The sequence below is a fragment of the Osmerus eperlanus genome, chromosome 13 (assembly GCF_963692335.1).
Source record: "Osmerus eperlanus chromosome 13, fOsmEpe2.1, whole genome shotgun sequence".
Taxonomy (NCBI): Eukaryota; Metazoa; Chordata; class Actinopteri; order Osmeriformes; family Osmeridae; genus Osmerus; species Osmerus eperlanus.
In genome coordinates, this window is record NC_085030.1 from 11,484,061 (window position 1) to 11,508,841 (window position 24,781).

General features: G+C 44.2%; 2 protein-coding genes across 3 annotated transcripts; both read right to left on the minus strand.

Moving 5' to 3' along the window:
• Positions 1 to 3,207: 3,207 nt before the first annotated feature.
• On the minus strand, positions 3,208 to 15,086 carry f8 (coagulation factor VIII, procoagulant component). Its single transcript, XM_062477130.1, has 26 exons — positions 14,869 to 15,086; positions 14,593 to 14,693; positions 14,286 to 14,408; positions 13,738 to 13,950; positions 13,105 to 13,287; positions 12,774 to 12,877; positions 12,530 to 12,650; positions 12,047 to 12,299; positions 11,666 to 11,825; positions 11,442 to 11,529; positions 11,066 to 11,283; positions 10,717 to 10,867; positions 10,326 to 10,535; positions 8,936 to 10,091; positions 8,399 to 8,564; positions 7,901 to 8,104; positions 7,531 to 7,759; positions 6,660 to 6,842; positions 6,415 to 6,531; positions 6,244 to 6,315; positions 6,061 to 6,146; positions 5,772 to 5,933; positions 5,296 to 5,440; positions 4,935 to 5,086; positions 3,792 to 3,974; positions 3,208 to 3,518 (listed from the first exon to the last, which is right to left on the minus strand). The coding sequence occupies exons 1-26, from the start codon at positions 15,012 to 15,014 to the stop codon at positions 3,363 to 3,365; spliced, it is 5,082 nt and encodes a 1,693-aa protein (XP_062333114.1). The 5' UTR covers positions 15,015 to 15,086; the 3' UTR covers positions 3,208 to 3,362.
• Positions 15,087 to 15,715: 629 nt separating this feature from the next.
• Positions 15,716 to 24,411, minus strand: LOC134032564 (MORC family CW-type zinc finger protein 3-like). Of its 2 annotated transcripts, XM_062476560.1 has the most exons (16): positions 24,125 to 24,411; positions 23,899 to 23,971; positions 23,036 to 23,168; positions 22,056 to 22,276; positions 21,301 to 21,448; positions 21,007 to 21,163; positions 20,270 to 20,398; positions 19,923 to 20,042; positions 19,607 to 19,710; positions 19,309 to 19,449; positions 19,063 to 19,179; positions 18,788 to 18,865; positions 17,381 to 17,420; positions 17,025 to 17,209; positions 16,308 to 16,880; positions 15,716 to 16,168 (listed from the first exon to the last, which is right to left on the minus strand). In XM_062476560.1, exons 1-16 carry the CDS (start codon positions 24,161 to 24,163, stop codon positions 16,012 to 16,014), a joined length of 2,415 nt encoding a protein of 804 aa, XP_062332544.1. In that variant the 5' UTR covers positions 24,164 to 24,411; the 3' UTR covers positions 15,716 to 16,011. The 2 variants fall into 2 exon arrangements, with proteins under 2 accessions (XP_062332544.1, XP_062332543.1); XM_062476559.1 differs by lacking the exons at positions 22,056 to 22,276; positions 23,036 to 23,168; positions 23,899 to 23,971; positions 24,125 to 24,411 and having other exon boundaries at positions 16,308 to 16,877; positions 21,301 to 21,500.
• Positions 24,412 to 24,781: the final 370 nt, after the last annotated feature.

The window sequence follows — 24,781 nt, forward strand, 5'->3', positions numbered from 1 at the left end:
TGCACCAGTCCACACTTGACCGGTGGGGATCTCATTCTATTATGACTGTAACTGTTAGCTGCTCCTGGCATTCTCTAATCCCTGCTCTCCTCTCTCTGTCCCCCCCACACACATCCCTTGTAGGGGGTTTGAGTTGTCAGCACCTGCCTGGTCGTCGGTCAGCCAACGCTGGACCTGGTCGCGAGTCTCCCGGTCCTGTCCTACATCTATAAAGTTGAATAATGGATTTTGGTGTTTTAAAAACCCATCGACACTGTATGACTATGTTTAGCCTGTGTTCTGCTCCTCTCTCCCACCAACCGTCTCTGGAGGAGGGGATCCCTCTCTGAATTGCTCCTCCCAAGGTTTCTTCCATTTTTTTTCTCCTGTTGAGAGTTTTTTGGGAGTTTTTCCTTGTCTTCCTTGAGGGTTTAGGTTGGTTGAGGGGCAGTTCTATGGGCATATGTGAAGCCCTCTGTGACATGCTTGCGTGTAAAAAGGGATATACAAATACATTTGATTTGATTTGATTTGTGAACATTTGGGTCTTTCTGGGTATTATACATATTTGGAAACTACAAACTATCCTGAATACAAATATGTTTAAATCACTCAGATATCTTTATCACAACTGAAGTTACATAATTTTAAAGTTGACCTGTGTCAATAAAGTGATAACCGAGAAAATTGCATTCCACTCCGTTTCATTCTAATTCTGTGGCGAATATGGAAAGGAAATCCTTTTGTTCATAAACACGTTGTGAATGTAAATGTCAGTTTAAGTATAGGTTACATTAATAACTCAGCAAGTTATTTTTTAAGTTTAACCCTCGTGCTGCCTTCGGGTCACATGACCCAAAGGTTCATAACGAACCATCGTTGTGTTTACCCAATTTTACCCAATACAAAAACAAATTAAAATAATTTTCTTTTAACCTTTGCAATGTGGGGGGTCTGAGACAGCCCAACGGTTAAAAGAAAATGCTTCACTTTGTCTTTGTATGCGGTAAATCTGTCGCAATACGACGGTGGGTCACAATGACTGATGGGTCAGAATGACCCGAAGATAACACAAGGGTTAACAGCCTGACTTCATTGATCAGTTGTTTGGGGCTGCTGCAGTACTCAAAAGAGCAAGCAAACTGAGCATTTGATTTGAAATGGCTTGGAAATATTGCTATAGCTGACATGTCCAAAAAACGTTGAAATTAACAGTTTTTCAGAAGCTATACTTTTTGTACATTACAATGAAGTTTACGGTGTTAACTATAGAAAACAGAAAACAATTTTCGATCTTTTATGGCTTATAGCCAACAATGAGCGGCAGAGACATCCGACGGGTTTCTGCAGAACGCCACACAAATAGGCTGCTATTATGATTTTATTAATTTTAAACTTTTTTATTTCTCTCACATTGCTGAATATAGGCTATATTTAAAGGTAGACAGCAATGTATAAGATAGTATGGAGATACATTTTGAGTGGATTTAGGGGAGGGGCCTCGAGCTCCGACTTTGCGGGGGGCCTCTGCAAAGTCCCGGCCGCCACTGGCAAGACTATGCACTCTTTCCCCTCTCCTCAATTGACCCACGTCATTAGCCAATGGAACACCAGCAAGTGAGAATTGCTCTCTAATACAATGCTGTAGAAACGCCATAAAGTAATGTTATCATTTATAATGCTAGCCATTACACTACCATACTGGTACTCTCCACCGTCTGTTTTTGGGGGAAATGCAGGTGGATGAAGGAGCCACGGGATGAATAGAGGGGTATGTGGGTGTGCAAAAGCATGGGCAAGACACAAGGAGGGATAAATATGGAAAGATAAATCGATGGATGAAAGGTTAAATGGAGAATGTATGTGGTTTGAAGATCCGTCCATAGACTTCGGTGTAATAACATTGGCTCACCCGTAGAGTGTGGTGTCTCCCAGTTAAACATAGTTGGACGCCAATGTCTTCATGAGTTGGTACAACTCAGGGGCGTTTCTAGGATTCAAAGAAAGGGGAGTGCCATGTTTGCGCAAGTAGCTTGCCGCAAAAAATGTGGGGTCCATTTGGGGCCGCGGATATCCATTGTTTTTAGACAGTTCAATCAGAAAGTGTGATTTTGCTCTGTAGTAGTTTTAACCGTTTTAACAGCAAATAATGGCAAATTATTTAGGGGGGCTGAAGAACATTTTAGGGGGGCGTTAGTCATTCTTCTTACTTTGACAAGTTATAACAGAATTATAAAGATGAGTCAGGGGCGTTGTTAGGCCTTAAATGGCTTTTCTATTGTTTCTAGTTATAAGTGTTTCCATGATCATTGGGAATTTCTAATAAATCGAACTTGACCAGCCAGGTGTCTTCCCGTGATTCTCTTCCTGCGCTGATGTTTTTACTTTTGAAATGCCAGATATAGTGTTACATGTTATGCCATTATCCTGTCTCTACCAACGCTTGTTCACCTCAGTCTGTCCCCTCACATACACACACACAGACACACACACACACCGCTGTGCGAAAAGCTCCTCTTTTACAGCCTGATAACAAACGTCTTCTTTATACAACAACAGAGTGAGATTTGCCCCACCCCGTACCCTCTTCATTCTTCATTCTGTGCCCAACACACATCCTTCATGTCCTCTTTTGCACAAACAATCTTTTCTTACAAACGGTCACCTTTTCCACTCCTAGACAAAAACAAAATACACACGTTCTGTGCTTTGCTTGGCCTTCTCTTCCATCCTACCTAACTTTCCCCCTTAGTTAATCTTCTGCAGATAGCTACATTTGAAGCACGCATCTCATTCATATCGTAACACTGTATTTTTACTTAAATTGAAACAATGGAGAAATTCATCACCCGTTCTGCTGCTGCGACTGGCAGTGGGGGATAAGCAAGAACACAGAAGAAGGTCCAGGGTGCTTCTCTACCCAGCCGGTGTTCCCTATCAGAGAACAACATGAGCAAAGAACAACATGGCATCACTGCCAGTATCCCCTCTCGACTGGAGAAAAGGAGGAAGCCATAAACCAAGAGAGGTCTGCGTTCTATCCATTGCCAGTCAGCACGATAAAGAACATGACAGGAAGTCTGTATGCGTGAGTGTGTGGTCAAGTACACAATAAATCTGACACATTTACCACACAAGAAATATTCTGATAATATTCTAAATTTCTTAGGTTTGTATTGAAGGTTAGGAATATATGAGGTATTTTAGCCCAAAAAAGAGAAAAATAAAGACTATGACTGTTTGATTTTAATAATACAATATTGCCCTAATGCCCTGACAACAGAAACAACCATTTACAATAAAGAAGTCTCAGCGCGGAGCTGCACACCCAGCCCCTAGCAGCTCCGTGACAGGGGCCTCGGCTTGTTTCTTTGCTGTGTTTCTCAGAGGCGCTGCTGGGTGTCACAGCCTAGGAACTCCAGACGGAGGGCGATATGGTTGACCCAGCCACGGGGGAGAATGCGGATGTAGCGGCCGAACAGTGGAGGGACAAACATGGTCAGCACCTCCTCGTCAGGCTCACTGTTACCACTGAAGACCTGGAAAGGTCAGGGGTCATGGTCAAAAACAATTAATTTCAACCCCTATGTTACACCTTGTAGCTACAGTTTTTTTTTCTTATAGACACTTTTTTGTGTATATTAAATCAATGTAAATAAGGTAGAGAATAAGTATATGATGTGAGTATTGTGTATGGAATTACATTATGTGTATGTTAACACTGAAGTACCATCCCTGAAGATGTATAGAGAGGAGCTTTAATGCAATGATCTCCCCTTCTGTTTCTATTGGCCTGATAGTGTGAGCTTTACCTTTTCTCTCTTGGAGTTGTCATCCAACACACTGGACCAGGTGTGGCCGTTGTCGCTCACCGACACCGAGAACTCCGTCACCATCATCTGGGTGAGCAAAGACCTTGCCCCCTGGGTCACGACTCCGGTGAGACGTTTGACCTTCAGGAAGTCCACTTGCAGCCACTCATGAGGGTTGTTGTTCTAGAGAGGAAGAGAGGGAGGGAAAGGGAAGGATATAAGGAGGGAGAGGCAAGAGGAATGAAGAGGTGGAGAGAGATAGAGGGAGATAGAGAGGAAAAAAGGATGAGAAGGATGAGAGGAATTAAAGGACAAAATAGGAGGAGGGAGTGTTGGTCAGAGGGTGGAAGGGAGATTGTGATGTAGGGAGAGGTATTGAAGAGAATGCAGGGTTTGGGATGAGAAAATGTGGTCAAATGGATTGAGGAATCGAAAGAATATGGAGCAAAGTTGGAAGACAATTAAAAAACGAGTAAAAGTCACTGGCACAAAATCAAGTACAACTCTCAGTTTCTTACACAATCATTTTAATGATCCAAACTACATTTCTACAGGTCCTGTGGCTGTTTATCTCTTACTGGCAATCACAAGAGTTTCCTAGCATTCTGACCTTTAAAGTCGACACCCGTAAGTAGTTTAGTGATGAGGCCTCACACCTCCTTAAAAACAGCTCAAACAGGAAGGTGGCAAGAGTGATAAGGAGGGGGAACAATGGTGTTAGTGTGAGTGTAAGTGTGTATGTGAAGGCTTGTGAGAGAGACAGAGAGAGAGAGACCACAAGATGGAAAACTAGCAGTGCAAGAGACGAGGAGATGGCAAGGGGTTTGAGTCCTCAGATATGCACGCTGTGTGTTATTTTTGTGCTGGTGTAACGGTTTGTGTTTCACAGTGTGTGTACAGAAAAGAGTCAAGAGTACAGAACGTGGAGAGCTCAACTGGAAGAAAATCTTCAACATGCAAATGTAAAAATACACTGCATATGTGTGGGGAGACTATACTTAAGCGTATAGTACGTCTACACTGTAAGATGCACAGTATATGTGTGAGTTTGTTCATTGATCAATTCATATAGGTGATGTTGGAAAAGGCTTGTCAGAGTGCTTAGTGAGTGTGTCCTGAGTGTGTGTGTGTGTGTGTGTGTACCTTTGGTCTCCAGGCATTGGCGCTGCCCTCCTGGTGCAGACGGGCTAGGAAAGGATGCCAGGAGTGCCTCCAGGTGTTTAGGAAGGAAGAGGCGCTAAAGCTGCTGTCTGAAACCAGCTGCCCTCTCTGCAGACCCAGTGGGAAAGAACAGCCTGTGATGGACAGAGACACACACAAACACACACACGTACACACACACACACACACACATGTACAAGCACACACACAATGTTCTGTCAAAGAAATGCAACAAACCTCACAATACAAGTCTACTATTTGATAATTCTATAGTTAAGCTAACTTGATATTTGGTGCGATATTTAGAATGAGTCATATCAAGGCTTGAATCACAGTGATTTACTGTTGAGATCACAGCCGAGCAGCTCCAGCCTAAGGGCAGGGTTTCTCTGGATTGTGTATGGCTGTATTCGGATGTAGCGTCCCACGATTGGAGGACTGAGACGGTTCTCCTTAACTTTGGAGCCATCAATGTTCCCGTTGAAGATCTGAAAACCAAAAGTTGCCAAGTATTGGGAGAGTCAGGTGGCTGAGCAGTTAGGGAATTGGGCTAGTAATCTGAAGGTTGCCAGTTCGATTCCCCGCCGTGCCAAAACAAAGTTGTGTCCTTGGGCAAGGCACTTCACCTTACTTGCCTCGGGGGAATGTCCCTGTACTTACTGTAAGTCGCTCTGGATAAGAGCGTCTGCTAAATGACTAAATGTAAATGTATTGACGGTGGCTCTGTAAAGTTTAACTACACATGCTGGCCTGGGAGAAGCCCCACATTTCTACTGGGGTTAGTCTGTTCTTCGATCTCATCTAAGATGAAGGACATACATATCTGTGTGTGGTGCTGTTCCCTCTATAGGTGGTCCAGGTCTCCAGATCCAGACTGTAGGAGATGATGAAGTACATGATGAAGTAATCTTTCAGGCCTAGAGATGTTCTGGCTCCCTGGGTCTGCAGCCCGTGGACCAAGGTGGGTCTCTGGAGGTCCACCTGGTGAGGGAGGAGGTGGGGGTGTTTTTTATTTTTTATGTGGTCTTGCAAATTGTCACTTTAAGATTTAATGAGAAAAATTCATAGAAGGCAGAGAAAAATAAAATAAACTGATTTTCAAAGGTACCTGTATCCAGGACTCCTTGTTTCTGCCCATCCAAGCGTTTACTCTTCCTGACAGCTCCAGTCTGGCCAGACTCGGCTCCCAGTTATCTGCATAGAACACCCTCGATCAATCCATGCACTGTGTACAATATGGATCTATGATCACATCCATAGATATATAATTAGGTGGGTGGATTAGTTTTACCTATGTAATCTGATGCTGTGATCTGAGAATCCTCGATTCTTCCCGACCTTAACCCCAGGGGTTGGGCACATTCTGCAAGACATAGTTTCCATTCTCTCATTTCAAGCACTCCTAACATGGTCAGTATTGACTACATTTTTTCCTGGGGAGCTAGTTCTAAAGGGTACATACGTGGGTCGTAGACCAGAAGCTTTGCTCTCATGCCAGCCAGCTGGTGGTCCCCCACAGTACACTCCACCAGCCAGGTGCCCACGGTGCCCGGCCTCATCTCTACTGTGCCAAACACACCTGTGGAGAAGGGTCATTTTTGGAGAAAGAAATGGCGTACTGTATGACTGTATTTTGTTCAAGATTGCAACTTGAGAGGAATTGTCTGTTAATTAAAATAGAAAATATGTGGTTGTTTTAATGTTTACCGGGGTAAAGATTGTAGATGCCCTTGCGGTGCTCCTTCTTCTTGTGCAGGCTGAAGGGTAGGCCATGGAACTGCACGGCGTGGTACTCCCCATCACCCCCAACATTCAGCAGGTGCCACCTGGCTGGTTGGTGCTGGGCAACCAGCAAACCAGGAAGTGTCTCCGCCACATAGCCATTAATCGCTGTGGCAAAAGATAATAAGCAAATTGACACTAACCAGTACTCATCCCAAGTTCCACAGTAAATGGTGGTACTAGTTAAAGCAATGAAATATGTGTGGCGGCCTGCGGAAACCCTTCACATGGTGAAAATTTGACTTTCTGTGTATTATACATATTTGGAAACTACAAACTCTCCTGAATACAAATCTGTTTAAATCACTCAGATATCTTTAACACAACTGAAGTTACATCATTTTAAAGTTGACCTGTGTCAAAAAGTGATAAGGGAGAAAACTGCATTCAAAGATTCCACTCCGTTTCATAATTAGATTTGACATGGCTTGAAAGTCTTGCTAGTTAATGTCCAAAAACCGTTGAAATTAATTGTTTTTCATAAGTAATCATATACTTTTTGTACATTACAACAACGTTTAGGGTCTTAACTATACAAAACATCAAAAATCTCAACTTTGACAGAAAACGATTTTCGATCTTTTATGGCTTATAGCCAACAATGAGGCCGCGACATCCACTGGTTTCAGCAGGCCGCCACACATATTGGCAAATCAAGCAAGGGCTACATAAAATAAGACACACTTATAACTTGGCTAATCCCTGATAAAAGCCCAGAAAACTATTTTTGTGGCATGGTTGACAAAATACTCATCCTCATGTTGTAGCAGTAGTCGTTTATGTCAGCAGTCTCTACCTGCAAACTTGTTGCTGCTCTGGTACCAGGTATCTTCAGGCCGGGCATGGCAGGGTGGGGTACAGTACTGCTGCAGGTTCTCCTCCTTGTACCAGCTCTGGGTCTCGTCAAAGGTGTGGAAGAGCAGGGAGTACTCCTGGAGGTCAGGCTGCAGTCTGAGGGCAGTGTCCAGGGTATCAGGCTTACAGACAACCAGAGGACCTATCAGACCTGAGTGTAGATCTTTCTCCTGGGAGGAATGACAAACTGTATGTTACAAGGATATAAACAAACACACGTTCACATTCCACACACATACCCACATTCCACACACAATATCTCGCTGAGCAAAAAAAAAGTATTTAAGACATAAGAGTTTAGTCTGACTTGCCTTGTCGACTGTGGAGTAGTAGGCCCCTGCCTTGCAGTCAAATTCGGAGGCGGTGGGGCCCTGGGTCCTAGAGACCCTCCAGGTGTACACGCGCACCTCCCCCGGCGGAACAGGTTCCTCCGCCAGACTACCCTCCTGGCTCCGGTCATAAACCCCATGGAGATGCAGTGAGTAGGGCCTAGATGCCATGTTCTTGAATTTCACCTATTGCAGGGTAGTTCATGCGGTTAACGGAATTTTGTAAGAGGTTATAACAAAACAACATCAATGAAGCAATTCCATTTTCAAAATTTAGATCTGCATAGCATTTATAGGAATAAGGAACAGGCCACCAAATGTTAGGGAGTTTACAATTCATTCGCTGATTTTGAGAAAGTAGTCTTAACAAGAAGACCAGCAGGCATTTTCTCCTATTCAGTCACAGTTTTCTGATTTCCACTTCCTACCAACATTCCTGTAAAACGTCTTGTCTGGTGATGTGATTGGATGCTGACTCACGGTCAGGAGGTCGTTGACCTCGACTCGGATCAAGGGTCCCAGGATGCCCAGGTGTTCCTGAAGCTCTCCGCGGGTCACCGGGTGCTGGAAGTCGTTGTCTTTGTAACCTCGAAACACCACCTTCTTATACTGTGGAAGAAACTTCCTCATCCCTCGACGTATCTCTCTGAGGAAACGAGGAAGAAGAAGGAAGATGAGAGGACGTTACGTTGTTAAGTTGTTACGTTCAAAGTTGCTGTCTGAAGAAAACCTCAGTTACTTCATTCAAATTCAGTATATAACTCTTACTGTACAATAGGTACATATGTAAGTATGTTTCTTTCTATGTATGTTTTACTATGATGTAAGGTTTAAGATGTAATCTAAATAATAACTATAATAACTATATTGTACTGAAATCTTAATTCATGCCTGCATTTGCATATCTTCATGGTGTTTAGGGGAGGAGTATTAGACAGGAAATAAAAAATAAAGGTTATTCTTTTAATTCTTAAATGCACTATATTTTAGGGACATAGTCACATGACTAAAGCCTACTCAGGTGTGATGAGCTGAGGAGGGGTTCTGATCCCATAGTCCCAGGTGATCTCCTGAGCAGCAATATAGTAGCTTGGGTTACGCCCTCCTGAGGATCGGACATCTGGCTGTTCGGAATCCCATCCCTCTGATGTGGCGTTCACCGTGTCGCGGTAGTCATCGTACTCCAAGGACAGCTCCAGCCCAGACGCAGCTGTGTTGTTGGCCGAGATGTTGGCGTGATCGAGGTCAAGCCAATCTAGTAGCGTTTGTTCTGGATTAGACTGAATATGGTTTGGGGTTTCCAGGTACTGGTCGAAACCTTCATCACTCCATCCTTCTGTGAGTTGATTTAATGGATCTGTGGGATCTAGTGGATCGCAGTCTTCCAGGATATTGTTATTCTCCTGCATCTCGGCCCTATCAGTTGGCCGTATGGTTCTTTTGTCTCCCAGCCCCCCACCAATATGTCCTACCCCTTTGGTCTCAGTCCCAAATTCACTCCCCTTTTCCTCTGCCTCAAGAACTACCTTTCCCCCTGCCTCTACCTCAATCTTTACTCCCTCCACTCCACCATCACCTCCCTCCACTCCACCCTCACCTCCCTCCACTCCACCCTCACCTCCCTCCACTCCACCCTCACCTCCCTCCACTCCACCCTCACCTCCTTCTGCTCCACCCTCTCCTTCTCTCTCGGCAGCCTGGCGCCTCAGTCGCCTGTTCCCTGGACCTGAGTCTCTGCCCTGGGGTGCCAGGGCTGCTGTCCTCCCACCGTCTCTGTCCAATTCTGCCAAGACTTCCAGAGGAATCTGGTTCGCCTCCTCTTCCTCTGATGGAGGCATAGTCACATACTTGACCTCACACTCCAAATTTTCCTCACTTGTCTCCCTAGTGATATCGTTGGCAGCATCGCCAGTGGTGTTTCCTGTCTGGGAAGATATGGAGTTTTGGGCGGGGGTGGGTTTCTTGCAAACTCTGACTGCCACAGTGCGGTTGCGACGTTGGCCTTGTAGCCCCCTGGGTAATATTGTGTCCAGGTAGTCAGAAAGGTCATAGTTGTCGTCTGTTTCCTCATTCTCTGCCAATGGGATGTCTCCCTGGCAGGACCGCACCGTGTAGCGCACGTTCATGCCACGACTCTTTAGGCTGCTATCAAAGGCACTGATTTCCCACTCACCTGAGGAGGAAAAAACACTGAACTGTCACCATACAGGAAAATGACCATCTAGTCCTTCCTGCAAATCTTATGTGAAAACTTTGGGTGCACTTGATTACGGTTACAGACTAAAAAAAACACAGTAAAACTGTCTTTTAAAAACAATGTAATAGAGCTAAACTGAGGTAAATCCAACACACCAAAAGTTAAATCAAATACTTAATAGTTTTGTTTATTTTTTTTCTCAGATCTTACCACTTAACTCAGACTCGACAGGAACCATTTCCCCTGACATGGGGAACAGTGTAAGGACGGACTCATACACCTGATCTCGCTGGAAGAGGTTTCCTGTGAAGTAGACAGACAAGAAGCGGCTCTGCGTCCCAACATTGGCCACATGCCAGTAGGTCACGTCATTCTTGCACATCAGGAACTGGCGCCCGCTGAACATGATGCCATTCACACCTAGAACGTACCACATATGTACACACACATACACACACACACACAGTTGCTGAAACTGATGTGACACATCACGTCTCCAAAAAAACAATTATGAGGCAAGCAGACATTAAGTAATTGCTGAATTCCCCATAAGGCCAGTCTACCCTTTCTTCCTGTCACCATAAGCCCTCACTGTACGTACTGTAAATGACGTTGGCGTTGTAGGAGTCTGGTTCTGAGGGGTTGACCACGTTAGGGGCCTGACTGTACTTCTGGATGTTCTCATTTGCATACCAGCTTCTGTTCTCATCAAACACTCCAAACATCAGACTCTCATCTCTGTCTGGGCCCACCTAAAGAGAAACACATTCATCCTGGATGAATTAGAACTGTTTCAGAATGCATTCATGAATAATGAATGATTTAGATTAAGTGAAATAATTTAAATAATCTAATAATTACAAATGTTTATTCTTTATTATGAGGACTACAGTTTCTGGTCTGATTCAACTAATTTAGCCACTTTTGAATTTGGGCCCGGACTTTCTCACCAGTTTTCCATTACGGTCGATGGCCTGGTGTTTGCAGATGAGGATGGGCCCAACCAGGCCGGAGGCCAGGTCCCTCTCCGGGTCCACGGTGCTCTGGTACAGCCTGGTCAGACACTGAGGGTCCCCCTCCAGGGGGCCGTCCTCGGAGGTCAGCCTCCACAGGTAGCCAAACGTGCCATTGGGGGGCACCGGCATGGAGCGCAGGTCTCTCTCAGCCACTGCATACAGAGGAAGACACCCAGCCAACATAGAGATAAGCAGCCAGGAACACACGTTTACCAGAGGGTAAGACATCAGACCATTCAAAAACAGCCAACATTTTATTTGATATACAGGCAAGGGTTGGGGTGAAGGAGTAGTGATGATGACATCTTACCATTATCTGTCCTTATCAGTGGATAGATCCTGGTGAGGCCATTTGGGTACATGTTAAAAGGCCGACTTGCCAGGTTTTTGAAAATAATCTATAAACGTAGTTAGAACGGGATTTAGAAAATGTCTGTCAAATTTGTACACAACCCAACAACAAAACATAAATATATGCTATGAAATATAATATATAAACTACAAATTTCAATCAGACGTTGTTATTCACTCAACCTGGAACTGGTCATTAATCTCTCCTTTGAGAAGAGGTCCCAGCAGTCTCTGAGACGAGCTCTTCTTCGTCGTGAACCTGATGTCTGTGTACTCCACGTATACCACCTTCTTATACTGGTAGCCCCGGCGCTGGATCGGGAAGAACTCCGAAGACAGCAACCTGAGACAAGATGGAGGACGCCGTTAGGGTACCGTGATAATATAATCTCAAACCTATCTGGAATCTCTTGGTTGGCTTGAATCTGATTGAACTTTCCAGCAGTTCTCCCACTGAAATTCTTGACTTTCGTTCTCTATTGCTCTTTCTCTTTCTTCACATTTTTCTTTCACTCTTTGTTCCACCTCCCTCTCTATCTCCCTCCCTCTCTCCCTTTCTCCTACTTGTCTCCGGGGCGTAGGTGAGGGGCATAGTCCCAGTTGACCTCCTCAGCAGCAATGAAGTGGACCCAGGTCTTGGACCGCCCCCGTCTGCTGGAGCGTCCCTCTGCTGTCGCCTTCCCCGGCTTCAGGACCAGCAAGGAGAAGAGCTCCTCCCCGTTGTAGTCATTGTTGGGATTGACCTGGCGCAGGTCAGGGGGTCGCACGGTCACAGGCTCAGGGCAGTCCTCCACTGTGAAGTGGGCGTTCATGCCCTCTGAGAGAAAGACACACACACAAACCAGACACCAACACCAGTCAGACTACCTTCCTTTTCAAATATCAAAACTACATCCAAGTCCACATTCTGATCTGCCTTGAACACAAGCGTACGCCATGTAATACCATGAAGAACCATGTCTTAACAACACACACCAAACCTCACCTTTCCCCTTCAATCTTCACTGTACATGTGCTCTTGTCCTCAGCGATAGTGGTGGATCTTACCGTGGCGGTGGGCATGGATCTGACAGCTGATGAGGAAACGTCCTTCGGTGCTGGGCTTCATTTCTGCCGTGGTGAAGGTCATAGGGCTCATCTCCAAGGAGACCTTGCGATGGAACATTACCTGGACACCAAAGAATGCAACATCTTACAACATCTGCAACTTAAACCGATCGTGGCTTTTACATTAAACTACAGTAACTAATGGGAGCTAGGCTTGTGGTTGTTCACACTGGATCTGGTGTACCTGCAGGGTGTGATCCTGGAACTGGATTGAGTGGATCTCTGGAGCGGTGCCCATTCCAATCAGATGCCAGGAAACATAATCACGACCCTGGCACATGGTCAGACCTACACACATAAACAAATTGTATGCACAACAATTTGGGGTTTTTATATTGCGTATCCAACCACTTGGATGCTTGAACAGATGCCTGTGATATCAACAGTGTCAACCATTATGATTTCATAAAAGTACAATTGAGAAAATAAATGACTTCTTACAAAAAACTACTTACAAACTTAATTTTAATGGATATATATTTTAATTTGACTATAAATAATCTCTAACCCCTGACCTGGAAGAGTTGAGTCGACGTATCCGTTGATGGTGTGGTATACTTTCCTGCTGCTAGACTTCTTGAATTTCTCTCTAAGTCTCCTCTCTCCGATCTCTCCATACCAGCTCTTGGTCTCGTCAAAAACTGCGAAGATCAAGATGAACTCTCTGCTCCTCCTGACTCCGTCTTTGGTGAAGGCACCTAGAGAATGAAAAGTATCACACAGATATGTTATCAAAGTAATTGCTGGTGATACTGCTGTGTAATTGCCAAATGTATTTACCCCAGATATTTGGTGTTTAAAGTGGGAATCTCTGGTAGGGTCATTTACATGTACATGTTCATCCTGTTGAGTGCGTAGATTCACTTGATGGGAATAGATCCCGCTGTCTGCATAAAAGACTTTCCATGGTGTAAACTCTGATGAGTTCCTGACTAATAGCCTACACAGGTCCACAATTCTGGTATCTCAGAAATGTCTCAGTATTTCCTCTTTACCAGAAGATGTGTCACTGTCAGTTGGGCTGTGTATGTGTGTGTGAGCAAGCTCACAGGTTTCAGGAAGTGATTACAACGCATGAAATGTGTGTGTGTCATTGTGTGCGTTAGGCCTGCAGGTATATCACAACAGCGAGAAGCCAGGACTCTAACTTGATTTGCAGACAAGCAGAGCTCCGATGAGCCCCGAGTTGAAGTCTCGGACTGAGTCCACCTGGGATGAGTAGGAGTAGGTCAGGCAGTCTGGGTCGCTGCTGGTCGGCCCGTCTCGGGGACTGATGTCCCACACGTACTGGTAGTAGCCTCCAGGAGGGACAGCGTCATCCTGCTTCTCCTGGCCAGCCGTGGAGTCATCGTACCCCGCACCTGGAGAAGCACCGCAGGAACATGTGTTAACTCACTCACTCACACACACTCCCACACACACAAACACCACACACACACACACACACACACACACACACACACACACACCCTGTTTCTAGTCAAAATGATTTACTAGGTGCTTGGGTCTTCCAGTAAATGTAAGTCTATCTTAATACTTTAAGACCAGCCAGCATCTCCACACATACTGCACAATACCCTTCAGGTGCCAGTTTGTGGGGTTTACTAGTAGTAGTCTCAAGTGACCACCCTGGGGTGTTGTGAGAGTATATTGTTGATATAATCCAGACTGGAAGATTGAAGTCGCTGTACTTTACCTTCTGACTGCTTCCAATATGTGACCCCCACTGGGCTGATACTGTAAGGTTGGGATGCCAGGTTCTTAAAGTGGATCACCACCCTGTCACTGGCCTGGGCATGAATCACTGGACCCTGAATACCTGGAACACATACTCTGACACTTCAATTGTACTTATCTGTTTAAGTGTGTGTGTGTGTGTGTGTGTGTGTGAGTGGGGTAGTGCTGCGTGTGAGATAAGTTTAAAATGAAACCATATATTCAATCGTAAAAAAAGATTACATGTAAATTCAAGATTCACGGAAATGTCGTTAACACAAACACACCTGCCCATGACGGCCTGGATTTAGGGACAGAGTAAGTGGCATCGGTGTATTCTCTATACACAGCTTTAATATATTTCTGTGGCGCATCCTTCGACCTTATCCTTCAAAACAAAACCAATAAAGTTATACAGTCAACGTCTATATTGTAACATTGTGACTTTAAAGTGTTACATTTAAAACGTAATATGTGGTAGGACATTTACGGTAGGACCGTTCCTAAATACATTTTGAAATTGAACAATGCATATATAGAAATACATAACACATTGAAGTCACCTTTCGCCTGACGCTGTATCAACAACGTCCAGATGAACGTAGTCCCATCCAATTTCAACGGCTGCTATGTAAAACTCGCGAATCACCGGTGATGAATCCGCTCCGCAGAGGAAGAAGATTAGCGACAAAAGCGCAAAACGTCTCATCGCATGCGCACCTGTCCGATCGCACGCTAATCAAGAGGTTGGTCGGACGACAAAACACTCACTACCGCTATTCAAGGGGGAGGGTTATTTAAAGGGAAAGAGAGTACGGGCGTGGAAGGGTGTTTACTTGTATGACAGATAATGGCAGGGTTTCCCAGATTCGTTAAGAAGCTCTTAATGCTAAGAGCTTCTTAGGAACGTTCTAAGAGCGTTCTAGAGCGTTCTTAGAATGTTCCTCTTAACGAATCTGGGAAACCCTGCCAATCTGTGTAAATAAACCAATGTGTGTGTGAGAGAGTAGGCTAATTGTGTGTGTGTGAAAGAGTGAGACACAATTACTTTTGAGCACATTCTATCTACATCATATTTATTTCTTCTTAATGGAATATGACGAAACATCTGAAGTTGCAAAATTGAGTAGTTACTGTATTTGCCACATGCCATACCTACCTCAATTTATGCTATATAAACCAGGGGACAATGTGCCCTCTTATGGTGCAAGAGGTTATAGCGAGACTTCATTGGACGAGGGAGGAAACTAGAAACAATCATGGCAACCAGTCGCAGATCTAAATTGGAGGTCAAGTTATGAACAACATTTGCTACGCTGTTGCTTATTTATCAAATTTGGGAACTGATGATTAATTAATTTTTAAGATGTAGCCTACTACAAACACTTCCCCAAAAGTACAGTATGTATGAAATGCCAAAGCATAACAGATTTATTAAGAATTATTCCACAGATATCACACTGAAAAAGACACACATTAAAACAGTATAAAACAGTAGCTCATACAAGGTATTAATTAATTAATTCTCAGTAGACTGGATTACGAGACAGCACAAGCTTAAGGTAAACTGAAGCAAACTCCAGTGTATGACACCCTCTCGCATAAAACTTTACATTTCACCCATATCATCGAATAGTCAGCTGGCAGTTTCCGAGGGAGACAAACAAAAAACAACAACAATAATGGAGAAACACTTTGCTGTGCCCTCAGGTGTGTAACGAGTTGGCGTCGATGATCTGTTGGAGAACGCCATCCACGTCTCCTCGCTCCAGGCTGATCCCCTGGAGGTCCACGTGGGGCAAGATGGCCGACAGGAGCGCCACAATGTTGCGACGGAGCTTCATCAGATCCTCTTGCAGAGCACTGGGGGAGAGGGGAGGGAGAACACAATGAGGCTGAGGAACCTAGAAAAACTGTGGGGTTCCGGGCAGACCTACAACACTGAGAGGACAAGTGTCACACATGTCTGTGTGTTTTTGCGCAAATCTGCAGTATCAAACACCTGGCCTCCTTGTGACTGCATCCCCCATTGTCGGCCTGTCTCGGCCTCCTTGTCTCTGCATCCTCTATGTCCTGGACATCCTCCTTCCCCGGCCCTGGGGCCTCTTCAGGGTCCTTTGGCCTGCTTGAAGGTTTCTCCCCGGTGGGACTTGTTGTTGGCGTGGCGTCTGGTTCTGGCATGGGGGCCAAGCCCAGAGCTTGACGCAGCCTCTGGGACTCCTTCTCCAGTGCAGCCAGCCGCTTGACCATACCCTCCTTGTCTCCCCCCTCCAATGATGTTGATCTGCTCCACGGCCCCTCTGGGCGACTCAGGGGAGATACCACCACAGTTTGAGCTGGGGGGAGCGAGTGTATCCAGGCTTGGCTGGAGGTGGTTTGGGCAGTGCCAACTCTGGTGGCATGGGCTCTCTCGCCCTTGGGTTTTCCAACCTCTGCCAGTGTCTGGTTCTCACTGGCATCCTTCGCAGGATGCAATTCTTCACCAGTTGCGTCAGAAACCTGCTGGGACTCTGCCCTCGAGCATGACCTTTTGTCTAGGTCGCTAGGTGGCCATGTTACTTTTCTCTTGTCGCTGCTAGAGAGAAATAGAGAGAGATTGAGATTGTGTGTGTATGGCACCTCTGATCATGCAGATTTCTCTCTTTGTGCACATATATAGTCTATGCACCACTTACATAGTTTGTAAGTGTGTCTATAAAATCGGAGACCGTGAGGGTACCTGGAATGTCCCGCTGTGTCCTCTTCACCCTCATTCTTATTCTCCTCCTCTTCCTTTGTGTCCTTTGAGCCAGTTTCTGTGTGCTGGTCTGTGTGTTTGGGTGTTTGGTGGTCTGGTTCAATCAGTGGGGTCGTTAGAGGTTCTGACAGACCACGGGACAGAAGGTGCCGTTTGCTCTCTCTTGTCTAAAGAAAACATGCACAAAAATGAAAACGCTGTACACTGTCTAAAAAAGTCATATTATATTTCAACAGGTTTTTACCATCCACTGCTTAGTAATGTCAATGGACAATTGGACAGAATGCTGTGTTTCTAGTGTTCAGTATGCACACTAATAAGCTGTGTATCCTACACACCTCCAGTGACCTCCCTCTTTTTCTGCTGTGGGCCTCCTCCCTGTGTCAGAGAGACAGAGGGAAGCAGAGCAAGACAGAGGAAGAGAGAAAGTTCAAGAGTTATATTCAGAGAGAAGCAGATTGAGACACACACATATCTAGTATGTATACTGTTAATATGCATGATGTATGTACATCATATTTTCCTACATATATGCAGTGTTGGGGGAAGTTACTCAAAAAAGTAATATATTACTTATTACTTATTAATGTTCAGTAAGAATATTGTGATTAAGTTACATTATAACTTTCTGTACTTACAAAAGTAATATTATTACTTATTATATTACTTTCTATTACTTTTAGTAGCGAGTTGTGGAAACGGGTCGCCATCTCTCTTATGGTTTAAAGTGGATTTTTCGCTAGCTTCCAGCTTCGTTTCTCTGTGGACACTTTCGAGAAGTTTGAAGTGCTTTTTTTGTCAGTAGATGGTATTTTGTTGGGACCCAGTTTGCAGTTCACTTTAATGTTTTCTCTTCAATGAAAGCAAAATAGTGTGAATATTTCCATCCCAAAAACGTTACACATTCTGCTGCTAACTGAATCTGCTGTTGTGTTTGTCTACAGCGTGAATCAAACACTGCGCCCAGGAAGTGTCGTTTAGGCAACAATCTGTATTTATAAGGCTATTTTATTCCTTTGTTGAATTCATGCACATTGACATTGAGTAATATTATTACAGTTACTTATTTACGTAACTTGCGTTACTTGTCCAAGTTACTGCATGAATTCAACAAAGGAATAAAATAGCCTTATAAATACAGATTGTTGCCTTATAAGTAATGCGTTATATTACATAACGCGTTACCCCCAACACTGCATATATGTATGTACAGTATGTCTAAGGTTTTTTCATCAACATCTATCTGTAGTTCCACTGTTGCTTTGTCAATATGAACACACTTTAATACCAATAAAGCCCATTGAATTGAAATACACAGAAAGACAGAGAAAATTACGGAGAAAGAAACTGTCAATTTAAATACAAACAGATACATAGGTCTCTTTCAAAGTATGAAAATACCACACACAGTATACCAGGAACTTCAGACTGAAATGTTCAGCATATAGAGAGAGCAGAGAGCCCAGTATGTGGAAAGACAGATCGGAACCCTGACTGTGGTCAAAACCACAACGCCTCTCTCTTTCGCTCTCTCTCTCTCTCTCTCTCTCTCTCTCTCACACACACACACAGTAATGTGAAGCTCACAAGTGTGAAACCACTAACAGACGCATCCCAACACACACACTCACATGTATATACACACACACACACACACACACACACACACACACACACACACACACACACACTGGCTATGCTGAGGGAGTTTTACGCAGAGCGATATGTTGAAGATAGGACTTTACGTTTTTTTCTGATGTTTGTGGTATTTGGGTATTAAATCCTCCTCGCTTTCCTCCACTTCCTCTGGCCAGATACAACTCCTAAAATAGAAGGCAAAGGTTGAAGACGCTTTGACACAAAAGCACACACAGGCCCTCAGGCACACAGGAATGCATGCACATACCGTTTGTACTTGTAAAGCATACACACACACATTGGCATGTTATAAATAGGAACCACGTACCCACACAGGAATGGCAGACTAATTCCTTGTCACGTAAAAAACACAAACACACACCTGTGGCGAGGGTTGGGGTTCAGACTGCAGTTCCAGTGTTCAGGGGCCGAAGTGTAATGATGTTTTGGTACGCGTCTCCATTTTAGACATTCCTCACATTGCAGAAATGCTGGACTGCTGCATTCACACAACACACAGTTGAGTTGTTTAATGCGCAAATAATAGACAAGAAACTCAGTAGACTTGCAGCAGAAGTATCGTCTTGTCATCTGTGCGTGTATTCACGAGACAACCATCTCCACTCACTCTTCTTTCTCCACCTCTTCTTCTGTGTCACTGGCTGTACACTTCCTCTGTAAAGCCTTAAATTCTCGTTCCCTCGCTTTTTTATCTGTCATTTCCTTCCAGTAATCGTTGAGTTTCAGTCCCAGCGCGAGCAGGGTCAGTCTGGAATTGGAACCAACCGAACAGTCTCACTTCCGTATTGCATATGTGTGTATAAGGGTGTAAATGTGTTTGTCTTAGGGATTAGGGTGTGCAACCGCTTGTGTCTGATAGAATGTTTGTTTTTGGCCGCAACAACATGTGTGTGTGTGTTTGTTACCTATACTCCTTAGTGTATTCGAAATCTTGCTTGTTGTGTGCCGGCTTCAGGAAGTTGCATTCAATGACCCCAATGACGCCCACACCTGCTCTCTGACCAGACAACTAAGTGGAGAGGGAGTGAAAGAGAGTGGTTTAGGACAGAGGGAGGGAAAGGAAGGTGATGATGGAAGGAAAGTAAAAGAAACAAAAAGATAGATAATAGGATTTCAAGGTTTGATGATGTGACCTGTGATACATACTATCTGCTATATCATACAGACATGTACAGTGTTATATATGTCTGTCATTGACTGGTAAACCATCGTTTCATGTACCTTGATCTGGAAGCCCACTTTCTCGTAAGACTTGATGAGACGGTTCTTGTGATACATCATGATTCCATAGTGATCCTTGTTTTGGCGGTTGAACCCAAATGAGACTTTCACCCTCTCTTTCTATAGTAGAAGCATGTCAAGGTCAGCAACATCAGGCTCGGTTAGATCAGAGGTATCTAGCACAAATGCATTTACAATGTCACCCATTACAATTTATGAAGGCTTCAAAACATATGAATGTAGCAATACATAAGATATATTTCTAATTATATATCAATGTACTGTGCAAGTATATTAATCATTTACAAACAAAACCAAGGAAAAGCAGGCATGTCAGATAAGGATACGTTGAACTGGGGCTTGTAAACGTCGTTCTCGATATGAGACAGGCTTTTGGCGACCAGTTTGGTGGGGACCTTTTTCTGTCTCAGGATGATCTGCGTGCGAGGTTTCAGGTAGAGAATGCTAAGATAAGCCTGGGGAGGGAGGATGGGGTGAGGAAGGAGGGGAGTAGAGGGAGAGAGAGAGGAGGACAGAGGGAAAGGGGTGAAGAGATAAAGGGGTAGAGAGAACAAATAAGAGAGATCATTCGGTGACCACATGCACATTTCTCATCTCGGCCCTTAATTACAGTTGTTAGTGAGGATAGGCTCCAGTCAACTTCCTTTAGTCTGCTCTTCCATCACTCATTCTATCCGTCGCTCTAGTTCTCTCGTAGAGATGCACCTGTGCATCTGAATTCATCTGACAGCATCTCACTTTAATGTATTTATCTTCCACGTTCGTCTTTCCACTGCTTGCTCTCACGGCACAACTCAGCCAATCTCTATCCTTCAAACCCCATCCCTTTGTCTTCTTCCATGGATCTCTATACCTCCAACTCCATCTCCATCCCCCTAACTCTTCCTCCATATTCATCCCTGCATCGATATCCCTCCAAATCTATCCCTTAATCTCTCTCCCGTTACCTCCATCCCTTTGATGCCATCCCTTCATCTCTCTCTCTCCAACTCCACCCCCCCATCTCTCTCCCTCAAACTTAATCTCTTTCCCTCTAACTCCATTCCTCCATCCAGGGACTCACTCTGAGGGAGTAGTCCATCTCTGGGATGTTCTGATCGCTCCTCTGTGGACCAGGGAAGTTCCTCTTGCCCTTCTTCAGGTCTTCAGGCTGGACGTCTGGCATACGGATGTCAAACTCATCCGTCTCAAAGTCCAGCTCTGGCTTCCCATCCTTGTTCCTTGAAGCAAAAGAAGAGGACTCCATTGTTATGGAATTGCATTTCCTTTGGGCTTTCCCAGACCACATCTTACAGTATGTTTGCAGAAATATAACAATAACGGTCTGATTGGTGGGTGTGTACATGTGTGTCCTTACCTGCGTATGTTCCAGATAAGTATTTTGGTTCCCTTCTTGCCAGGGATGGTGTCAAAGTGGTGGAGAAGCTGCTCCTGGGAGGAGAACAGAGAATACTCCAGGATGGCCTTCAGACTGGCTTCCGAATCCTCGGTCACCACCAGGGACTGTGAGCCAGTGTTAAGGAAGACTGGCAGGACAGACATACACAAAAACGCAACACACAACCCAACAAGACTTATATGCTGTAACATCGAACAGGATGCACGGCTGCGACTCATTCCCCAATCAGTACCCTCTCCTACAAAAACGGAGGGCTCAAAATGGGGGGACACTGTGAAAGAGGAAGACTCCTTCAGAGACCGAGACACCCAGTCGATGGCATGAACATCCCTGGGCGCTCAAGTGTGAGTTGTACACCACACTTACAGGCCAGAGTGGCCGACCCGGGTGGAGCGAGGCTCCCCGAAGAGAAGCTCTGAGAAGAGTACTTTGGCTTTATGTGGAAACATTGTTCCTTTTGTTATTTAAATGCACGTTAGTGCAAATTCGGTCACCGACCTCCTAATAGTTGTCTCAGCCCTCTGCCTCTTAGGGGTTATCACAATGCATAGATACCACACACACACATAAATGTGCACAAACACCACAACCAGAAACCACCATTCCTAACCACAACATATATACATATACGAATGAGCAAACCGACAGTGGAAGCACAGATCTCCCTGCCCCCAAAACTCTGCTTCTCTGTCATCTCTGGTGTAGGAGGATATTGGTCTGCTGGTTGAAGGGGACCATGGGGACGATGACTGCCTGTGCCCGGATGGCCTGCAGGTAGCTCTGGGACAGCATGCCTACCGTCTGGCAGCCTCCGTTCCTGGTGAAGATCAGGGCGTCGCGGCCCAGGCGCATGGAGCCCGACTTGAACCCGTTGCCATAAACACCGATAGCCTGGTGGCTACCCTTCCCCGAGCCCTTCTCAGTGAAACCAAAACTAGACCAGTTAGAGAGAGAGAAGAAGAGATAGTGGCTTCATGAATATGCATGGTGTATGTGTCTGTATGAGGTGAGCGTAAGAGAGAATGTGTGAAATGTGTGTGCTTTTATTGTCTGTTTGACTGTGCAGACTGCAACACACGCCAGCATGTCAGTCACAGAACAAGCCTAACCTAATGTATGAAAATGGAAGAAGGGAAGACCTGCACTTTGTGATGGAAGTTTGATATTTTGCTTGAAATTATCTGTAAATTCTGTCTTTTATAAGATTTATATTGTAAATGTAAACGGTTTCTTAAATGTGTTGATATTTTGCCTTGTATAATGCAGTCTCCTTGTGCTCCATCTCTAGATTTTTAGTAAGATTTTATTTAGACTGATGTGCAAGTCTAAAATGTAGAAACTATCTGCACATGCACAGTATCTTTACAGATGATGTAACCACTGTTAGATTTGAGACCATTAGTAGAGACCCTTAGGAGAGACAATTATAAGCATAGTTTGGGTGAAGTACTCCTTGTTTGCAAACAATAAACAAGTATTGTATAGCCTATTAAGCCTTTATTTTCTCACCTGGGATTCAAATGGAATAGAAGTATGTGTGCAGGAGTTTAATTTCCACAACAACTTAAAAATGCTTTTTTTTGGACAACTTTGTTCCTTGGTGCAGGTCTTTAAAATGTTATTTTTTCAGCACACCCAAACAAGAGTGTGGCCAGCCACAGAGCATGCGTGCTGCTCAGTGTGGGTCTCTAACCTGAGCATCTTGTGCAGCTTGTTGGGGGTCATGCCGCTGCCGTTATCAGTGAAGGTTAGACACAGGTGTCCTTCCACCTCCACTACGTCAATCCATATCTGCTTCGCTGTTACCCCTGGGTCTGAAGCATTATCTATCCACGAAATAGAGATGGTGAGAAAGATTGAGGGAGAAGAGATATATGTCAATGACATAGTGTTGTCTATGAGCTCTGCCATGTAAACTTACTTCGTAGAACGAATCAACAATCAATTATTTGAACTTTCAACAATATACACAACCCGGGTTATTACAACTTGCCAAAATAGGTTAAGCTAAACAAGCCTAAAGTGTTTGAATACAGTTTAAATCCCTTCAAACTTCCCCTTCCTCCAAATACGAACCAACACTCCAATTTATAATTGTGTAGGCCTGAGATATGTTTCAAGTGTAAATCGAGTCTAAATCGTGTCTGAATCTAAATAGAGACAGGTGGAAAAGAACATTTTAGACTTCACCAGGGGTAGAAATCGTCGCGTATGAATTCCGCTCCAGTCTAAATGAGTTAAAAGTTGGCTATAATGATGATGATGTATATTATTGTAGTGTATTTTTTAGCCTACTAATTATGCAAGTAAAACTTTAGGCTCAGTTATCGCTTCGGTTAATGTATTTCCCGCCATCTAATAGTTTACATTTCCTTGTGCAGATATGGGCGATAGCCTATGTGGATTTATTGCGACTACGCAATATTTAATTGAATATCTAAACTATTCAACGATATAGTAAATACGTTGTCACTGCTATTTCACCGAAATATGCAGTTTCAAACTAATAGTCTACACGCAAAAGACCACATGGGGTAATGCTCGTATTATTATTACCTATCAATTCTGCAACTGCGCTGAAAGGCCACGTATGACTTGTCGAATTACTATTCAGGAAGGACGGACTCATCTGCAAAAGATCAAGCAGCAACAACCGTAGTGTTATTCTTACACTTAAAATGTTTATGATATTTACAAATATGATATATAATATGCAATAATATACCCATGCAGGCTACTTTAACTCTAATAGGCCTACTACAATAGTTAAAACAATACATACGGAACTCAGACGAATCCCATGTTCGCTTAGTCTCGCCATGATTTGCAAATAAAATCACTTGCTTTGCTCACGTAAAACGTCATGAGTTAAATGTGACAACTGCACCCCACGTAGGACTACCGTTGTAAACCATGCACACAGTAACTCCATTCTGAGGGGGCGGGATTATATAAAAAAAAATAGTAATAGTACGTTGTTGGCTGTTGTGTAGTTATGGTCGGAAATCCCCTTTCCGCAAGCGCGCTGTTGCACCTGCATTTGCTCAGGTGATGTTCTCTCAGATGCACCCCACCCTCCCCCTGGGAAGCACCCCCTCGCGGTTGCGCGCGCACAAACTTCTAGAATCAAAAAGATAAATATTTCGTCTTAATATCGAAACCAAACGGAGGGGAGACAGCTGTCTCACGTTTACATTTTTTGTTAAGAGAATAGAAGAGAAGAACGTCGGGTATTTGTGTAAATAACTGATGTTCTTCTCAACACGAAAATAACAGCCTTCTGATCCAAAATATCAGCTGTGAAAACGGAGCTAAGGTTCACATACATATAGCCTTAAAACTAAAACCATGTATCAACAGGATTTTATGTTGAGAAGAACATCAATTATTAACACAAATAACCGACATTCTTCTCTTTTATTCTCTTAACAAAAAATTA

Excerpts from the sequence above, each read along its gene's own strand:
- f8 (XM_062477130.1), bottom strand. The coding sequence starts at position 15,014 with ATGAGACGTTTTGCGCTTTTGTCGCTAATCTTCTTCCTCTGCGGAGCG. Across the intron at positions 7,760-7,900 it reads ACTACTCCACAGTCGACAAG|GAGAAAGATCTACACTCAGG; the intron begins GCAAGTCAGACT and ends CATTCCTCCCAG. Across the intron at positions 5,441-5,771 it reads ACAGCACCACACACAGATAT|ATCTTCAACGGGAACATTGA; the intron begins GTATGTCCTTCA and ends TTTGGTTTTCAG.
- LOC134032564 (XM_062476560.1), bottom strand. The coding sequence starts at position 24,163 with ATGGCGAGACTAAGCGAACATGGGATTCGTCTGAGTTCC. Across the intron at positions 23,169-23,898 it reads CGCAGTTGCAGAATTGATAG|ATAATGCTTCAGACCCAGGG; the intron begins GTAATAATAATA and ends TTTCGTGGATAG. Across the intron at positions 16,881-17,024 it reads GACACAGCGGGACATTCCAG|CAGCGACAAGAGAAAAGTAA; the intron begins GTACCCTCACGG and ends ATTTCTCTCTAG.